General features: G+C 50.8%; 1 protein-coding gene across 7 annotated transcripts in view; it reads right to left on the bottom strand.

Annotated features, from left to right (window-relative positions):
- The window catches only part of RHBDF1 (rhomboid 5 homolog 1), a 35870-nt gene extending 20146 nt beyond the window's left edge, over positions 1-15724 (bottom strand). The window contains exons 1-3 of one of the 7 annotated variants that reach the window (XM_040079361.1): positions 15649-15664; positions 15444-15563; positions 339-483 (exon numbers count right to left, since the gene is read on the bottom strand). In XM_040079361.1, coding sequence (XP_039935295.1) covers positions 339-483; positions 15444-15496 — 198 coding nt within the window. In that variant the 5' untranslated portion in view covers positions 15497-15563; positions 15649-15664. Of the gene's footprint in view, positions 1-338; positions 484-11787; positions 11889-13480; positions 13498-14642; positions 14721-14910; positions 14915-15443 lie in introns of those variants that run through there. The other 6 variants (XM_040079360.2, XM_058422626.1, XM_058422625.1 and 3 more) reach the window with 6 other exon arrangements.
- Between the last annotated feature and the right edge of the window lie 2095 nt (positions 15725-17819).

The following is a 17819-nucleotide window of genomic DNA, read 5'->3' as shown; positions in this document are numbered from 1 at the left end:
TTCAGTCCTCCAGTCCCCTTAAGAAATGCTTGTTTGAATACCTCACTCTCATATCCCAGCCAAGACACTTTCAACAATGCCCACATCCAAACAGTCACATCCACTGATGTGAGCACATCAGCCACCCACCCTCATTCCTCCCACATCCCCTTCGAGAGGAGTTAATTACTGCTCATAAATTTACTCAAAGGCTCTGCCCCTTCTAATGTGGCCTCATGACCTGCCATCACACGCCGCCTTTCCCTCAGCCAGGACTGATGGGGACCCCAGGCACAGGGATGCTCCCAGCACATCCCTCCCCAGCTCCACAGACCCCCCCTGCTCCCCAGCCCCTGTACCTGCACAGGCTGGGGGGGCTCTTCTGGCACGGCCACGGGCACCGGCACAGGGATGTCCAGTTTTAACCATGGTGGCTTCTTCCGCTGTAAACTGCTCGTGCTGTCGTGTCGCGCCTCCGACATCGTCCCACGCTTGTCCTCAGGCCTAGGAGAGGGGAGACACCAGAGTCAGGAGGGAACCTGGCATCTCATCCCTCACAGCCCACGAGGGAGGGTGAGCAGAGAGTTCTCCTCCCAGCCGTGACTGATGGGCCCCAAGCCGCACGTGGGATGAATTCCCAACGTGCCTCGAGGGCTCAGGGGTCACAGCTTGTGCCCACACTGGTCCTTCAGCACCTGACACTCAGAGGACACAGAACCTCAAGCCGGATACAGAGACTGCAGTCACAAGTTTGAGTTGCCTCCCATTAAGATTTTTGCTGAGACTACTGTGAGATCCAGATTCCTTAAGAACAAGCCGTGAATTAAATCTTAATGCGATCTGGATCCAGACCAACCAGCTAAGTAACTGCAGTATCAAAAGCCGCTGACCTCCCTCTAAAACCAGCTTGTGACTCACAGACACCCTTTTCTGCCCACCCAAAGCCACCAAGCACCACACTTTTCAACCCACCTACCCATTAACAAGTGGCCATTTCTCAGCACTGTTTCTAATCTCTTTTAAATGTAGTGATTTTCTAGGAACACGACACAGTGCACAGAGCAATACCTGTATAGCATGAACATTAGAGAACTGGCACTAATCCTGAACTAAGAGTGGTTTTCATACATAAATAATAATGATACGGTATTTAAATAAAAACCGCTGTGTAATGCAAACGCCGCAGCGAGCAGAGTGACTTGCTGTCATCTTGCCCACTCTGCTACAGTTTTGTCCTCCTGTTTGGGACCACAGGAGTCTTTCAGGCTGGGAGAGCACCTACTTCACTGTGCATGCTCAGAGAAACAATTCAGAAAACGGATTTCACTGGAGGCAGATCAGCTCAGATACCTCCACAGGTACCTTCCAACCTAAATTATGCTACAAGTTTGTATTTCTTCTTCTCCTATCACACACCCAACTTCAAGTGAACAGTGGGAAGCATGTGTGCTGAATGGGACAACAGATTCCATTCCCTCCCAGCTCTCTCCTTGCATGGCCCTAGCCTGGCCTGTGGCCCTTAGCCACAGGGGACAAAAATAATCGAGTGCCCCAGCCTCCCCACCACAGTGGACAGATGGAATAAGCAACCAGTTAAACAAGCAGGCACACATGCTTTGACAGGGACTAGGAGAAAAACTCTGCTGGAATTAAAACTTAGTGCTCTTACAGTGTTAACGTAGCCCATTTATTTTAGATGCAGACTGAGTTTAACACATAAGGATTCTTCCTTGATAGAAGCCAAGTCCTAGGCCAGGACCAGAGGCAGAGGGATCTCCACCCTCTGAGACATTTGGCATGCAACAAAACAAGGCCCTGAGCTGCTAAATTATCCCAGCCTTGCAGTGGCTGAGCCAGTCAACCTGCACGGGTACCTCCCAAGCTAAATTAGGCACTGGTTCTCCGAAACGTGCACTGCCTTGCAGGGCATTTCCACCATATTCCCACAGCTCCCTGCACACACCATTGCAAAAGATACAAGGCAGGGGGGAAAATAGGTCAACAAATGGGAGTGGGGGATGATGTGGATCTGGTTAGGAGAGAATCTCATCTAAAAGGAGCTGAAGGCCAGCTGCTGGTGCAGTCGCGCGAGCTGGGCCGGCTGCCAGGAGCGCTGTGCTCAGCTGAGCCGGAACGACAGAAAGGGAGGACTCAGCTGTAGGTGGATGAAGGTTGGGTTTCAGCAAATACCACAGGCCCCCAAAAGTCTGGGAATTCATGATCTAGCCTGTACAGACATGCCCTTCATACATGCACCGCAGTCCTGTTGCACAGATGCCGTGCTGTGCATGAGGACACAAATCCTTCCTTCCCTCCCCGCTGAGCTGCAGGAGTGGAAAAATGCAACTGTTCTAACTTCCTATAAGATAAAAACAGTGAGAGTATTAGGGGAACTCCTGTCTGTGCTTGGTATGAGTAAATCGGCCATGAGACACAATTTCCTGAAAGGTCTTGCTAATTTGTCTTCATAGTGATGTCAGAAAGCAAAGCAGATTTCTCACACCTGAAATACTCCAGCAAAGAGCTTCAGCATTTACCCCAGAGGATCACAAGCAAGACATCTCCTCAAGGTGCCCTAATCAGAGACCAGCCAAGAGAGACAGAGCCATCACTCTGGCATGACCAAACACAATCTATTTCACACAACTCAAGAGCCTCCTTCCTGTTCCTTCAAGGGCAAATTCAGAGCCTCTGAAGTAGCAACTCTGCTTTTTCCAGCATCTCACCACTGAGCCGAGATCACTCAACATCCTTCCTGTCTACCTACAGAGCTGCCTTTGTGAGCAGGAGCTCTGGGTGTAAAGAATAGAAAAGTGTAAGATTTGCAGCTTTATCAATCAGTGAGGCCAAGTCAGGAAGGCAGAGGATGAATCACGCCTGTATTGCCCGAAAGTTGCTGCAATAACGTGAAACCCTGTGAAAGACTCCGATTAAATCTATTTTGAGTTTCCCCTCCTAAACTGCCACAGACCACAGACAGTGATGCCCACCTATCTTCACTGGCTTCCCTGCCACCCTTGCAGACTAGCACATGGGATCTCCTGGGTGTACCCACCTGCCAAAGAGCACACGGCACGCACACACAGGGGTCAAGCCCGTGGCTTTATAATTACCCCCAAAGTGGACTCAACTTTGTACTTTAGGCAAGGTGAAGATCTCAGGAGGAAATTCACATTCTGACAGAGCAATGGATTGCTCTGCTTTCCCCCCGCTTCAGCAGTTAAAGAGTTCTTTAAGTAGCAAAGCGTAAAAAAAGCATATATAATAACTGTCTAAATGCATTCAGTGTTTAAACCCCAGGTGAGTTTCCAGGGTGACTGCAAACAGAGTAGGAGCAAATCCCTCTACCAGTTCAACATTCTTTACTCACTAATAGGTTCACTGCCCAGGAAACGAGTGCAGTGAAAGCAGAGCTGCTCAGCATTCCCAACTCCCTGTGTGCATTTGGAGCAGCCAAAAATAAACCTTACAAACACCTAAGACTGGATCAGGCCTTGCCAGGGCAAGCACTGTGAATTCTGTATGAATAATCAGCCACAGCACAGGTCAGGCAACTGCCTCTGCCCCAGGCACAACAAGGCCTGGGGTATGGTCATAAGAGACAGGTCTCCAGGGGGTTAACGGGGAGCCTGAATGTGGATGCAGCTGAATGTACAGATAAATAGACTAGATGAGCATCAGTGCACAGCTGTGCACACAGGTGTACAGAGACAGGGTCCAGCAGCCTTTGCATGGCAGGTAACACCCTTATTACACCTGGCCCTCGCTCGAAGTGCTGCGGATTTCCGTCTCAGCACTGCAGTGAAAGCACTTGCTGACTTTCACTCTGACCCCTTGGTTAGTTTTAGAGGTCAGTGTTTCAGGGTCCTGTGCCCATGCATTTCATCAGGCCGGTGGGCTTTGTTTCAAAGTTGACTGCATTGATACTTTTTTTTTTTGAATGGTCCCACACCATCAATCTCAATTTCTCAGTACTGTGAAGAGCCACCAACAGCAGCAGGATGGGAACACACAGAGCACAGCCATGCAGGGTCAGGCTCGGTGTCCCACTAAAGCCAGCATCTCCTTTCCAACTGAGGATGCCTGGCACAGGGCAGGAGCACAGGATCACTTGACAGACCTATCTCCCAGGACAGAGCCATGGCACATGCTGTGAATAACTCACAGGCTTCTTGTAGCAGAAATGTCTTTGAATGCAACAGTTCTGTATCCACCTCTATATCCATCCAGTGGTTATTATTTCAGAATTCATCCAGCTCTTTTTTTTAATCAAAACAAACTTCTAGTATTCATAACTGCACATGACAAAGCTCCAGAGCTGAAACACGTGCTGTGTGACAAGCTTGCTGCAGCTCATCAGCAAACCTGTAATTTCCTGGGTTCACTTGCTGCTCTGTAGTTCTTGGACTAGAAAAGTGATCAGCTTTTCCCCATCCTCTTTCTCCATGCAAATCCTGACTCTACAGATCTCTTCCAAGCTCTTCCTACCATCCCCTTGTCCCACACCCACATCCAGAAGCTCAGACCTCCTACAGGGGCTGTTTCAGACCACTTTCCTGTGCTTGCTTGGTTTGGACTCTGTTCCCCCAGTATCACAAAATGCTCAGGAATATGCAAATTACAAGGCTGAATGAGAGGTATTTGCAAATCCACCTTCTTCTAACTGATCAGCTGATAGCAGCATAAAAATTATTAATAATATCCGTTTGAATTAAAATAAACAAAAGGAAGAACCTATCAATAGCAGATAGTCTGGGAAATCCATCTTCAAAAGGTCTGTGCAAGGTCACAGAACCAGAACAAAAGACAAATCCAGTGTGCTGTGGGTCAGGGCTGAGAAAAGGGGAGAGCACATTAAATACCAAAGTTGGCACATGATCAAGGAAAGCTGCTTAGTGAAATCTACTGACCCAAAGAGCAAAGGAAAAGCTTTGTCCAGGAGCCTCAGCATGTTCCTAAAACTGACAGGCGTCCTAAATACATTTAGAAGCTTGCACAGTCATTTCAAAGAAAGACCACCCTTCCATTTAAACAGACAACTGAAGCTATTCCCATGTTGATTTTTTTTCTTCCAAAATCTCCATTTTACCAGCATTCCCATTTAAATAAAGCTGGCTTTTTTCCCCCCAAGAAATATTCCAAACAAAAAACAAACCAAAACAAAACCCCAACTCAATTTAACACTACCACACAAACAAACAGCATCTGCTTTTTCCAACACCACTGCTCCTCTCCAGCACGGTGTGTGCATGTTCCTACAGACACCCCCAGGATGTAACAGACACCGGGGTTATTCCGCTGCAATCCGATCACCACGTTCCGTGGTCAGACTCCAGCTGTTTTCCTCCATTTTTCAAACCCCATCACTGCAACAATTATCTTTACAGTGCCTGCTACACAAAGTCCCAGGCAAGCCCCATGTACCTGAAGGGGTCTGTGCACACAGCCGTTCTGGCTGAGGCACAGCAATCCAGGTGGACACAGCAAAGAAAGCGGGATCCTCAATGTGTTCTCCAGACAGGATGAGCCAGAGGAGACAGCTCCTGGCTGTGCCTCTCTCTCCAGGAGGATTGCTCTGGCACAGCAAGGAAAAGGCAGGAAGTCCAAAGACAAGAGGAGCAGTGGGGTTTCAGTCTCGTGGCTGCCAATAAAACCATCTAGCATGGATCAGACCCAACGAGTTACAAACAATATCCCAAACCCCAGGCGCGAGCCAGCCCTTTGAAACAGGCCAGATGGAGGAGCTGAGGGCAGGCAGGGATGGGGACGGTGGGACAGGCTCGTGACCCTGCACTCCTGGGGAAAGCTGCTTTGCTGAGACCACCAGCACTGGCCTCCCTAAGAAAATACCTGAGAAATGAAACCAGGCCATCAGCACTGCCTGGGGCCCAACGCTGGCTGCTGGGAAATGCTGCAAGGCTTTGCAGACCCGCAGGCTGCCACAGCAGAAGCTGGGTCTGAGCAGTCCAAGCAGCTCTGAGCACAAGCCTGGCAGAGAGCTGTGCAGACACACTGCCCTCTGAACCCTGCCCCGCAGGGAGCTGGCAGCACTGCCATTCCCACACACACCCCACTGTCCCTCTCGCTGCTCTCTGCCATGCACGAGCTCTGCCTGAGTGCTGGTGGAGGCTGAAGCTGCTTCCAAGAGCCTACACCAAATCACACAGGCAACAGCTCCTCAGGGCTCTGGCTTCTGCTCGCAAGCAAACCCATCTGCCAGCTGCCTTACTCCACTGAGCCACCACAAGGTGTTTTACCAGCACAAACTAACCCTAGTAAATTATTTCCCATTGATCTGGCGTCCTGAAGAGGCTCAGACAATTTCAGATAAGCCCTGTGCAACCCGGAGAGGAAGGGTAGGACCAGCCCAGTCAGTGATGGCTCAGCATGATGGCAGCTCAGGTGAGACATCAAATACAGGCCCGAGCTGCTGTCCCCTGCCTGTGTGAAACTGTCCCACCCCATTCCCACTGGGGATCTCACTATGAACAACTTAATTGAATTAGCTGAGAAATACCAATCAAAAGTGCCTGGTTTGGAAGAGGCCAGGCAGACCCCTAGACAGGAAATGGGAAGCTGCATGGGGTTGGTATTTCAGGCAAAGCCCTGTAGAGGGATGGGATTCAAAGAGGCACAGCAGGAGGGCAAAGCTTCAGCTGAGACCCACTGAACTCGGAAAAGGTTCAGCTGCATACAGAGACAGAGGGGTTTAAGTACGGTACAGGTAATGAAAACATCCGCCAGTGAAGTGTGAACGTACGTGAGCCAATCCCATGATCAAGAAAGGAGACCTGATATCCCTTTGAGCAACTGATTTTCTTGATTTTCAGAAAAACATGAAGGTCATGATGGAAATCAAATAAAAATGAGTTCCTACTTAAACACCAGCACTAAAAGCTTTCAAAGCAGCTTCATCTGGGACCTGAATGTGTGGTGCCCTCATATAGAAGAGAGGAAAAACAGGCAGCTCAAAAACCTCTTCTGATTTCTGTTAGTCCCCAGATCTGTAGCTAAACTCTTTCAAATACAGGTTAAAAGATGACCCCCAGCTGCAACATGCCAACACTCACAAGCAACAGGCCCATCTTCACGGTCTTTTTGTTGCAGCAAAGATCAAAATAGTAACAAGAACTCGGAAACCAATGCTCAAAATTCAAGCTAAAATGATGCCTCAGACACTTGAAAGAGATGCAAGCCAACAGAAGTGACCCAGCCCTGTGTGCTGCCCTCCTCCTCCTGGCTGGCACCAGCATCCCCACAGCTGTTGGGTGATCCACACTGGGAACCAACACACATGAGCTCAGCAGAGAAAATGGCTCGTTCCAGCCCCAGCTCCTTCCCACATGGCTCCACAAACACTTGTGCCAGCAGAAAAGAAAGGGGAAAGAAGCAGGAACAAACAGAGCAGCTGGAACCAGATGACTGGACTGCTTCTCAAGGCAGTATAGTTTGAAGTGATTGTTGAAAACACGGCAAAAAACGCAGATTTATAGCACTGTGGGAAGCCAACAATTATCCCAGGAAAGTGGTGGGTTCAGAGTCTCTAAATAATCTTTTGAGAAGCACCCTCAGTGCAGGTGTTGAGTGCAACAGGAATAGAACACTGCTGTATCACCAAAGGCAGAGTGAATTTTTTGGTGGGGTCACGAGATGGGAAAACATCCAAACCATCCACAGATTTCTCCAGAGCTGACAGCCAACCTCACACCCGGGCAGCTTCCACAGAGGGGCTCCCAAGGGAGGAGCTTCCCCTGTTCACCCAAGGCCTGGAGCATCCACAAGGAAGTAGGTGAAAGGGAGCCAAGCAGAGCAGGCTGGGCACAGGGGCCTTTTCCATCTCCTCAGCACGTGTGGCCCAGATGACAGAGGCAGCTCTGCAGCACCAGCTGAGCACACCCAGGGCCCATGGAGGGCCAGGGCAATGAGCGATCTCTAGCTCCACCTTCCAGAGCAAACCCAGCCCAGAGCCATCTACAACCTACTGAGATACCAGCAAGGGCAGCAGCCTGCACACAAACCAACCAACAACGAGGGGGGAGCAGTGGAAAACCTTCTGGAGCACTTTGGCGTCTTCACCCTGTTTACGTTTCTCCGTGAACACACCCTGCGGCTTTGCCACCACATCCAATAGCCACATTTCCTACAGCCACATCCTAAAAGCCTGGTCACAGCCTGTCACAAGCTCCATCAGGGCACAGCATGATAAGATACCTGCCAACAGCTCCAAGTGATGGCACACCAAGATCTAAGCAGCATTCCCGTCCCTTGGGAAGCCAGCAGAGTCAGCACGCCTGGTCCAAAGGAGCTGTTTCCACCAGGAGATCCATTACCAGCTACCAGAGGAAGGATCATCTATGCAAGCCTTGTTCCTGCACCCTGGCTGAAGGTAACCACAGCTGCCTGTTGGCTCAGTGGAGCCTGGGCTGAGCCAGCAGAGCCTTTTGCTCAGGGGACCCCAGCAGCCTCAAAGCACAGTTGTCTCTGTGCTCTGCAGGGGTCTGCACCTTCTTCAGGAAAGAGTGATCACAGACACTATTTCAGTGCATATTTAACTCATTTTAATGATTTAATGGGACTTCAGAGGACCCTGTTCCAGATTTATTTTCATTACTAGTAACACAGATGCATGATTAAGTTCTGGCTGACCCACAAATACCAGGGGCATGGTCACTGCCTCAATTATACAGCAAGGTGAGAGTCACAAAAAGATTTTTGTCAGTGCAGCCATAACCCCACATTAGGAAACAAAAGACAAAACCCAACAAAGGTATTATTTGCATTTTGAAGTTTTTTCTACCAGCTCTCATATTCATCACAAGAACTGTAAGGGTTCAGGACACAAGGCAAGCTGGGAACACAGCACTGGGATGACACTCAGGACAGAAGTAAACACTGGCTCCGGTTGGTTTTGGAGCAGCTGCTGCCTGTGCACCCAGCTCAAGAGCAATTGTCTTGGTAATGTGTCTTAGTGATTACAACATCGTTCATTTAGAAAATACAATATCAATAAACAATTGATGGAAAAGCAACCTCCCCTAAAAAGATCTCAGTAGGCCAAACCAAAACTTACGTTAGACTAAAAGCTCCTCATCCTCTGCTGCAAAGACTCTGGGTACTAAAAACAGCTAAGAATCACTGTTTGTTGTGCTAAATAAAAACGTTTCAATGGCAAAAGAGATCAAAACTGCCACAAATGACAACATTTCCTATGGAAAGTTACATAAAACCACGCTGAATAGCAACCTAAAAAAATCTTAGAGGAAATAACAATAACAAACACTGGAGCCACCAGAAGACACACTTTATATTCAGGAAGGATGGAAGCCACAGAGCCACTCAGAACAGCTTTCCCGGTGTGTTCCTTTGAAACTCAGACCATCCTCACTCCCCATCACACACACCTGCTTTCTCCAGCACCACCACAGTTCTGCTCACCCAGGTACAAGTGAGAGAATAAAAAAAGCCCGCAGCAGCCGAGGCCCAGGGGAGATCCTTCACAGGACCAATTAAACAGCCAAGAATTCAGAGTAGAGCTGGTTTGGCTGGAGCTGCTGTTCCTCACCATCAGCTGCTGTAGCCAAGGACACAGGAGAGCCACTCTGGTGCTCTGATTTCTCCCCTGGCTCGTGCTTGATAGCCAGGCACACACCATCTCCTGCTGTATCCAACTGGAAACAGCTGCAGGAAGAGCTTGTCTTGCTCTGCAGGTGTGTGCACACCTCTGCACATTCATCGTGTGCCCAGTGCAACAACTCATTCATAATGCAAATAGAAGTAATCATAATTCTAGCTTGGTTTATGAAAAAAAAAAAAAAAAAAATTCTAAATGAACCACACTTCTTCAGTCTGAGTGAATGGCACATTCTTGCTCTCTGAAATTACAGTCTCAGAACAGCCAGGGAAAAGGAGGGTATACTCACACTTTTTGGCAGAAAAACTCAGTTTTCTGCAGTTCACTTTAAAGTTTTGAATTTAAGCAACAGAGTAACAAACCTCTGGTGTGCTGATTGCTACAGGGCTGTAACTCCCGAAATACAGGAGCTGCATTTGTCAACCCAGCTGTCTGAGTCCTCCAGATTTTAAAACCCAACAGTTCTAACTTTCACTGAGCCAAAGCCAAGTAAGTGCCAGACCTGAAGGACTGTAAATGCAGCATCCTGTGCAGTTCCAGGATGACCTCATAGGGATTGTTCCTTTTTAAAAGAAAGAAAACTTTCAAAGCAGGGGTTTGCTGCTGACCAGCAGAGCAAGGGGCTGGCTCTGAGCAGAGTGGAAACAGGAAGGGGAGGAGGTGGCAAAGGTAAGCTTTCCAGAAAAGGCAAGATCAGGCATGGCTTGCTATCTCTTCTCCCCCTGGGAAGGCTCTACCATGCCAGGGAAGTATTGTGCAACAATACCTCAGACATCTCTGAGAAGAAATTACATTTCCTTTAATAAACACTGTGCTTTAGAGATGCTCTGATGACTAAGGCAAGGTCTGTTTGTTGCTGAAGGCCCCAGAATTTAAGAACATATCCGCTGCTCAGGTCTGTATCACCACAGTTCCAGCATTTCTTCGGTAGGCAAAAATGAGCTGTAATTATATTTGAAATAAATTGTTTACCTAGATAGTTGAAGAGTGCATCCCAAGGAAATTACAACAAAAACAAGCCCTATGTCAATCTGACATTTGCTGCCTGTGCAGCAAGCAGAGCACACAAGCAATGAAACGTGCACTCTTACAGCTTTAGGAGATTTGACAGCTAAGGTAAATGTGAAGAATAAGCTCTCTGTCTTCATCCAGTGGGAAACAGACACTGTTACTCAAGAGGATTTGACGTAGTTTGGATGATTTGGTCAAAATCTCAGCCACTAATTTGCTCTTTGTCGCATCATCCCAACACACATTAAAAAAAAAAATCTCGTCATTCCTAGAGCAGCATGGACTGAAACAAGGATGAGAGATGTGATGTGAAGCTTCAACTGGTCCTGGACAGCAGCAGCAAGATGAGTAGGACCAAAGAAAGGAGCAAACAGTCGGAAATCCGTGAAGTTTGACTAACAAGGATATGACAACAGGCAATCTCAGCACAGACGCAATTTCCACTTCTCCCTGTGGAGACCTCACTTCCCAGTGGCACAGACGTTGTGCCTGTGAAAACAGAGAGGCTGGCAGGTGAGCCCTGCCCACCTCAGGGTGCACTGCTGGGAGGGTCTCCACAACTCCGTGCAAACAGGTCTGGATGGTCTGAGCACACATCACACACCAAATTAGCTTGGGGTTCTTCGAGGACATGGAAACAGAGCTGCCAGCATGACCATGGGAAATGCTGCCAAACAGATCCATTTCCTTCCAAGGTTAAATCTTGCCTGCCTAATCTCTTGGGGCTAAGAGCTGCAGGGCTAAAACTGTCCCTTTTACATGTTATTCTCTCAGAGGGGAGTTATTGAGCACTAGCGGAGTAAGCAACCTGATGCCCACTCAGGTCCACTAGTCCTGAACAAAGCAAAAAAATAAACAAACAAAAAGAAACCAAAACCAACCACAAAGCTAAAAAAAGCCTACCACCAGGGAGAGAACTACCTGCACAACCCTGGACACCGGGGCTTCCCCTGCTCTGAAGAAAGAAATCGTCTTCATCCTACCTTCCAGCAGCACTGGGATGTTTTACCCATGACCCAGACACAAATCCCATGAAATTCAGGCTGCAGCAGCCACAGCACACACTGAGATATTGTCGCACAGCAGAGAGGATGCAACACAGCTCCCTGAGCAGGCAGGCAATGCATGCATTCCATGGGTTCCTTAAAACTACAACATATACATACCCAGCAGCTGGGAGGCAACCTCACAGCAACAGTGTGAGATCGGCACAGTTCATGTTGCTTTCCTTCCAACTAGATGATGATAAATGTTAAACCTGGAGTCCAGCACCTCTTCAGCTGAAAAGAAACGAAACTAATCCACATGCGAGCTCAGGGGAAATGTTAAGGAAGGAATCCATCCTTGAGTTTTAAGAATTTCTACTGAAATGGGTCATATACAGGCGACAGGCTGGTGGCTGCAGGAACAGCAATTAATAGAAGTGTCACGTCAGGTCACAATTAATGCTGGAACCTCTGAGAAAGGCGCATGGTCTCCACGGGGTGCCAAAGCCTCCAGAGATAGCTATGGAAGAAAGGCAGCAACCACAAGGGAAGAATCTTATCAAAAGACTGGCCTGCTGGATAAAAGCTGTAGAGTGACAGATAAAGAAATGTCAGGATCTTCAGCCCACAGCCAGTCCTGCTCAGCAGGCACACCCCCAGCAACACGGGGTTCACACAACACAAGCTCTGCTCAACTTTTGGCTGGATGCACTGAATGGGAGAGGAAAACAAGCTGGTAATCCTGGTCATGTTGCCCATCTCAAGGCCTTCAGCACTAACCAGGCTGTGTTTGCACTGCAGAGAGATCCAACACACTGAAGAGCATCAAACCTTTACTAATTATATCTGAGCGTGAGGGCTCTGTGCCCAGAATAAACTGTCCTATCATGCCACACTCAGCAGACCCTGCCTCTTTCAAGGGAACATGTTGGGACTTGCTGGCTACTTTCCGGGGCTGGATTCCAGAGGAACAGGACTGATGACCCCAAAAGGAATTCCTATTCCTGCCTGGCGACCTCGAGCAGCTGCAGCCTCGTTGCAGTCCCTGCCACGAAAGTGAAACGAGCTGTCTGCCAAGTCCAGTGACGAGGTGCTGGCCCACTCTGAGGGACATAATTCCTCCCTGTGGTGACACATCAGGGCCACACGGTCTCAGTACCAAGACACAGGCAGGACAAGCTTGTTGGAGAAGAGGTGTATGCTGTGCTCTGCAGGCCAGCAAAACTCTCCACATTGAAAGCTCATCCCCTTGGCGGAAGCCTACCCAGCACAGAGCAAGACATTCCCGAGACCAGGGCCAGCCCATGGCTTTCCCCAGAACCTGAAAAGCCAGTTTGTAGGCAGAGCTCTTGCAAGTGGATTGCAAAAAAAAAAAAAAAAAAAAAAAAAAAACCGAAGGAAAAAAAAAAAGGCCTGTCATGGGAAGTCCCAGAGCAGAACTAGTTTTGTGGGAGTTGCTTTTACTTTGCACAGCATCAACCTCCTTTCATGGGAACGCACAGAAGCAGGAACAGCACGGACACACATCCACATGCCACAGCTGCTGCCTTCCTGGGGGCTCAGGACCAATGAGGACAGAGACCAGGACAAAGCTGGGGACCTGTTCCAAATGCACAGCACCTCCTGGAAGCCTGGCAGTATCCCAGCGCAGAAATGGCACAGGCTCCCCAAGAGCCTGCACACAGGTCAGACCTGGGCTGAGCAGTGGCAGCCATAAGGATTTAAGGACATGAGAGATGAAGCAGGAGGGAGGGATGATAGCTGTTGGAATTCTGGTAAGGGTTAAAAAAAAAAAAAAAAAAAAAAAGGCAGACAAGCCCTTTCCTAAAGTCCATTTAACAGTCAAAGCTTAAAGGAAGTATCTAAAGTTCACCTCTTTCTTCCAACTGTATCAACCAATCTAACACGAGTCATCACCTCCTCCTGCAAACCACTGAGATGGAAGAGCTGGAGAGCATCATCCTCCCATGCACTCGAGTGGAAATGCAATTCTTCCAAGGGTCTGCTCCCCAGCCTGTCCCAAGCCGGCTGTTTTTATCTCCGTGGCCACAGCCCACAGGCAGCTATTTGTCCTTGCTGTCCTATCAGCGTCACTGCAGTTAACACCCTGTGCTCCTTCCTTGCCCCGTGCTTCATTCAGAAGCTTTGCTGCCTTGTCCCCTCCCGTTACGTGTGACTATTTTTTCCCTTTACTGCAGAATACACTTTTCTTCCCAGAGGAAATTAGCAGGCATGGGGACAAAAACAGGAAGAAAGGAAACAACTTCCTGCTTGCTCAAAGACCCAGCTTGGAGACATCCCTGACCAGCACCGTGCACCCCGCCACGAAGCCAACCTGCATGAGAAGCAGCAGGCACAGATGTGAGTCGTGCACTAGGACGAGCACCAGACAAAACTCATCCGTGCTGCCACTCACCTCTCCTGAGTTACACTGGAAAAAAGCACAGGGCAAAATATACACATGGGGCACTCTGGCACTGCAGGGATGTGTGTGGCAGCATGGGGTTGCTCGCTGAGGAGCCCCAAAAGGACTTGGCACTGAGGATGCAACCCTGCAAAAGCTTTGGTCTTGCTCGAGTCAGGCTACCGTGATCCCCTCGCTTCGTGCCAGCAGAGCACAGCGTGAAAACTCAGTTCGGGACTCAGATCCGGCAGGAAAACTAACCTTTACGTGTAAAAAGCCATATACTTTCCACCAGATCATGTCCCAAACTCGCTACCAAAGCGCGGGTGCCAGTATCAGGGGAGGGACGGGTGGGAAAGCGTGGGGATGGGATGGACTCGGATCAGCTGAAACGAGCCGTGAAGGCGCACCTCCACCTACAGCCGAAAGCCCTGAGACCGCCAAGCTCCCAACATCCAAACGCGGGGGTCGGGGGCGGCACCTGCCTCCGGCTCTTACCCCGGGGGCCGCCGAGGGCCGCTCCCCGCCCGGCCGAGCGGCGCGGTCCGGGCACCCCAGCCGGGCAGGGAACGGCCCCGGCGGGACGCCCCTCCCGGCCAGCCCCCCCTCGTCCCCCCGGCCCCGCTCTCACCGTGCAGGCGGGCGAAGCGCAGCGGTCGCTCGGGTCGAGCCGCCCCCCAGTGCGGCTTAAGGGACCGGCGCCGCCGAGCTCGGCCCGCGGAGGGCGCGGAGACTCCTCCCCCGTGCCAGGGGCCGGCCGGGCGGGCACGCCATTCACAGCCTCGGCATGCAAATAGGAGCCGGGAGCCGAGCGGCGCTGGGCGCTGAGAGTCCCGGCGGGGAGCTGCCAGCGCCCGGGGCCGCGGGACGCCGCATCCCGCCGCGCCGCCCTGACTCACGGGGTAGGAATGCGCCGCGCCGGGCGGAAGCCACCGGCCCGCCCGCGGCCCCCGCAGCCCCCGCCTTCCCCGCTGCCTCGGCGGTGGGCAGCGCCCTTGAGCCCCGCCGCCGGGCCGGGCTGGCGGGGCTGAGCGCCGGCTCCCGTTAGCATCGGGCCCGCGGGTGCTGGGAACGCTGCCGTGCCCGCGGGGAGCTGCGGTGATTCCCGTGCAGGGAGTCCCCGTGGGTGGGCACCGCTGAGCTGTCGAGCCCTGGCCCCGCTGCCCCCCACGGGAGCCTTCCCCACTAAGGCTCCCGCACACTGGGCTGCGATGCTCCCCGTCCCCTCGCTCTTTCTTGCTGTTTCACTGTACTTTACCTTCTCGTCCCATTCCCCTACGCTTAGTGCTGCGCTTCCCATCAAGTCTTCACACCTCCTCTTCTAGCCATGTGGTTAGCGTATCATCCCTCTAAGCTGTTTCTTTCCTCCCAGTTTAAACATTTTCCCCTTCTGGAGGGCATCCTCCCACCTCGATTGCTCAGCCATCCTTGCCTTTGTCCTGGGATTGCTGCAGAAGATTTCTCCATCCATCCTCCAAGGAGCATCAGTCAGCGTGTATTGCTCACGCAGAGCTTTGCTGGAGCTCCAGCGAGGCCTGCAGGGTGCACATCCCTCTTGAGCAGGTCCTCAACCCACAGCTCCAGATGCTTTCAATGTTAGTAATAACTGAGGGGATGATGTTCCTTCCCCATCTTACTGCATCTTTCCTGCCAACCTGCGTGATCCAGGCTAGCTGAGCTCATCAGTACCGCACCCAGCCCTGAGCATGCCCACGGTAGCCACACGTTGAAGGCAGCTCCCTGAGAGCCCTGCTAACGATATCATGTCTCGTTAGCTAATGAGCAAATGCAGAGCAGCCCCAGCTAGTCCTGGCTGAGGTGGAGACCAAATCGCACGCAGAACCCTGACTGTCCACAAAGCTTAACAGGCATAAATTATTTTCAGATGTTTCTACCACATAAACAAGGAAAAGAAGCGTCCAGTAATGCGCTCGCAGGGCCCTTCAGCATCTCCCAGGAGGAACGCTCTGGAGCTGGAGTAGGAATCTGACCCACCCCTGCTCGTTCTTTGTCTCCTGCCAATAGCATGTGCATTTTGCAAGAAAAGCAAAGCTGTCACCGAAACGTGACTTCTTGCTCCTGTAGAACACTCTTGCAGACAGCACAGCTAACCCAATCCCGCAAATTCTTGTTCCCCAGTGCTTCCCTGCCTAGCTCCCAGACTGGATTCTTTTACCCAAGATGCAGGAATCTGCAGAGCTGGATAAAATCTATCCTCCTGGTAAAGAATACACCTACCTTGCTGCCATCACCAGCCTTGTGGTTCTCATTCAGTGCACTGAGTCCTCCTAACCTAAAATAGATGGAATAAGGTGACTCAAGGCCAGGTTCTGACTGCTCCAGCACGAGGTGGTGAATGGCAGCAGTTCAGTGTTGAGCACCCACCATTCCTGGCCTGGAGCACGTCATCTAAACCAAAAGCCTCGTTTGTTTTCTCCCTCTTCGGGGAATACTTCTATTTGAAATGTGGCCTCTGAGGACCAGCTGAAGGAGCACTCTTTCCTGGTGCTTGTTATGTTTAAGGTGAACATGTGATTACATGAATTTGCTTCATTCTTCTCTCTGGAAACTGGAATTTCCTCCCTACTTGAAACCCATGAGAAACTGTGATCTTGCCACAAGACATGGTTAAAGACCCAATGAAATAGATATCCATCAGCATGTGAATGCAGCACTTTCACTGCTGCAGCTTGCTAAAACTGCTTCAAGGCCTGGGGAGCCACACACCTGCCTGCTTCCAGCCAGGCACTGCTGGGTGTGCACCAGCCAGGAGTGGTGCAGAATGGCCCTCAGGTACTGGACAGAATTGTTCAACACCTCATCTCCAGCTGCATCCCTTCCTGCATGCACATTTGTATGCAACACTCCTTGGAGCATTGATCCTGTGTCATCAAGTGTTAAATTGTGGCTCCACTGAATATGGATTATAATCCAAGCAGGGAAATTGTGGTTTTACCGCCTGTGTGCCTCACCTGACAGTTTTGTGAGGACAGCTAAGACACACTAGGTTCCCTAGACAGGTGATTCAATTCTGACCTGCCTTGTTCAGTGTTTAGGCCAAGAAAGCATCCCAGTACCTGACAAGCACAGCAGAGAGCATCAGATTGCAGCCTTGATCAGTAAAAACAGTGCTCCCCTTGCCCTCTGGAAATACACAGGCTTTGCAGTGCCTCCTGTGCTGACATGAAGCAGCAGCACAGCCCTGGCAGCTGTCCTAGCAAACAGGGAAGAGGTCCAGAAAGGCCTGGGATTTCTTCTGGGGAGGATTAATAACACAGAAACCCAAGCAAAGTCCCACGGAGTTTCAAACGCAGGTGGCCTGGCCAGGAGCCAGAGAGGGAACTGCCAAGAGGGAAAGGACGGGGATTCCCTTTGGGGAATGCCTTTCCAGGACAGATGGCTGGACCTGCAGCCCCTTGCTGGGGAGCAAACCAGGCCCCTGGGTACCAGCAGCCCCTTGCTGGGGAGCAAACCAGGCCCCTGGGTACCAGCAGCCCCTTGCTGGGGAGCAAACCAGGCCCCTGGGTACCAGCAGCCCCTTGCTGGGGAGCAAACTAGGCTCCTGGGTACCAGCAGCTGATCAGGTTTTCACCCCCAGCTGCACATGTGTTTGTGGGATCCTGTGGATAGGAGAAGGTACAGCAGGATCTGTGCACCAGAGCTGCTACAGAAATATCTTCCCCTGTTCCTCACTAACCATCTCCTGGTGTGTGGCTGGCCCAGCTTTCTGCCCCAGGGAGAGCAGTGAGGGCTGCTCTGAGCACCCAGCTTCAGCAGTGCCCTATCTCACACACCGTGGGAGTGCTGG

The sequence above is a fragment of the Hirundo rustica genome, chromosome 15 (genome assembly GCF_015227805.2).
Source record: "Hirundo rustica isolate bHirRus1 chromosome 15, bHirRus1.pri.v3, whole genome shotgun sequence".
NCBI classification, from domain to species: domain Eukaryota; kingdom Metazoa; phylum Chordata; class Aves; order Passeriformes; family Hirundinidae; genus Hirundo; species Hirundo rustica.
This window is presented reverse-complemented; position numbering and strand designations above follow the sequence as displayed.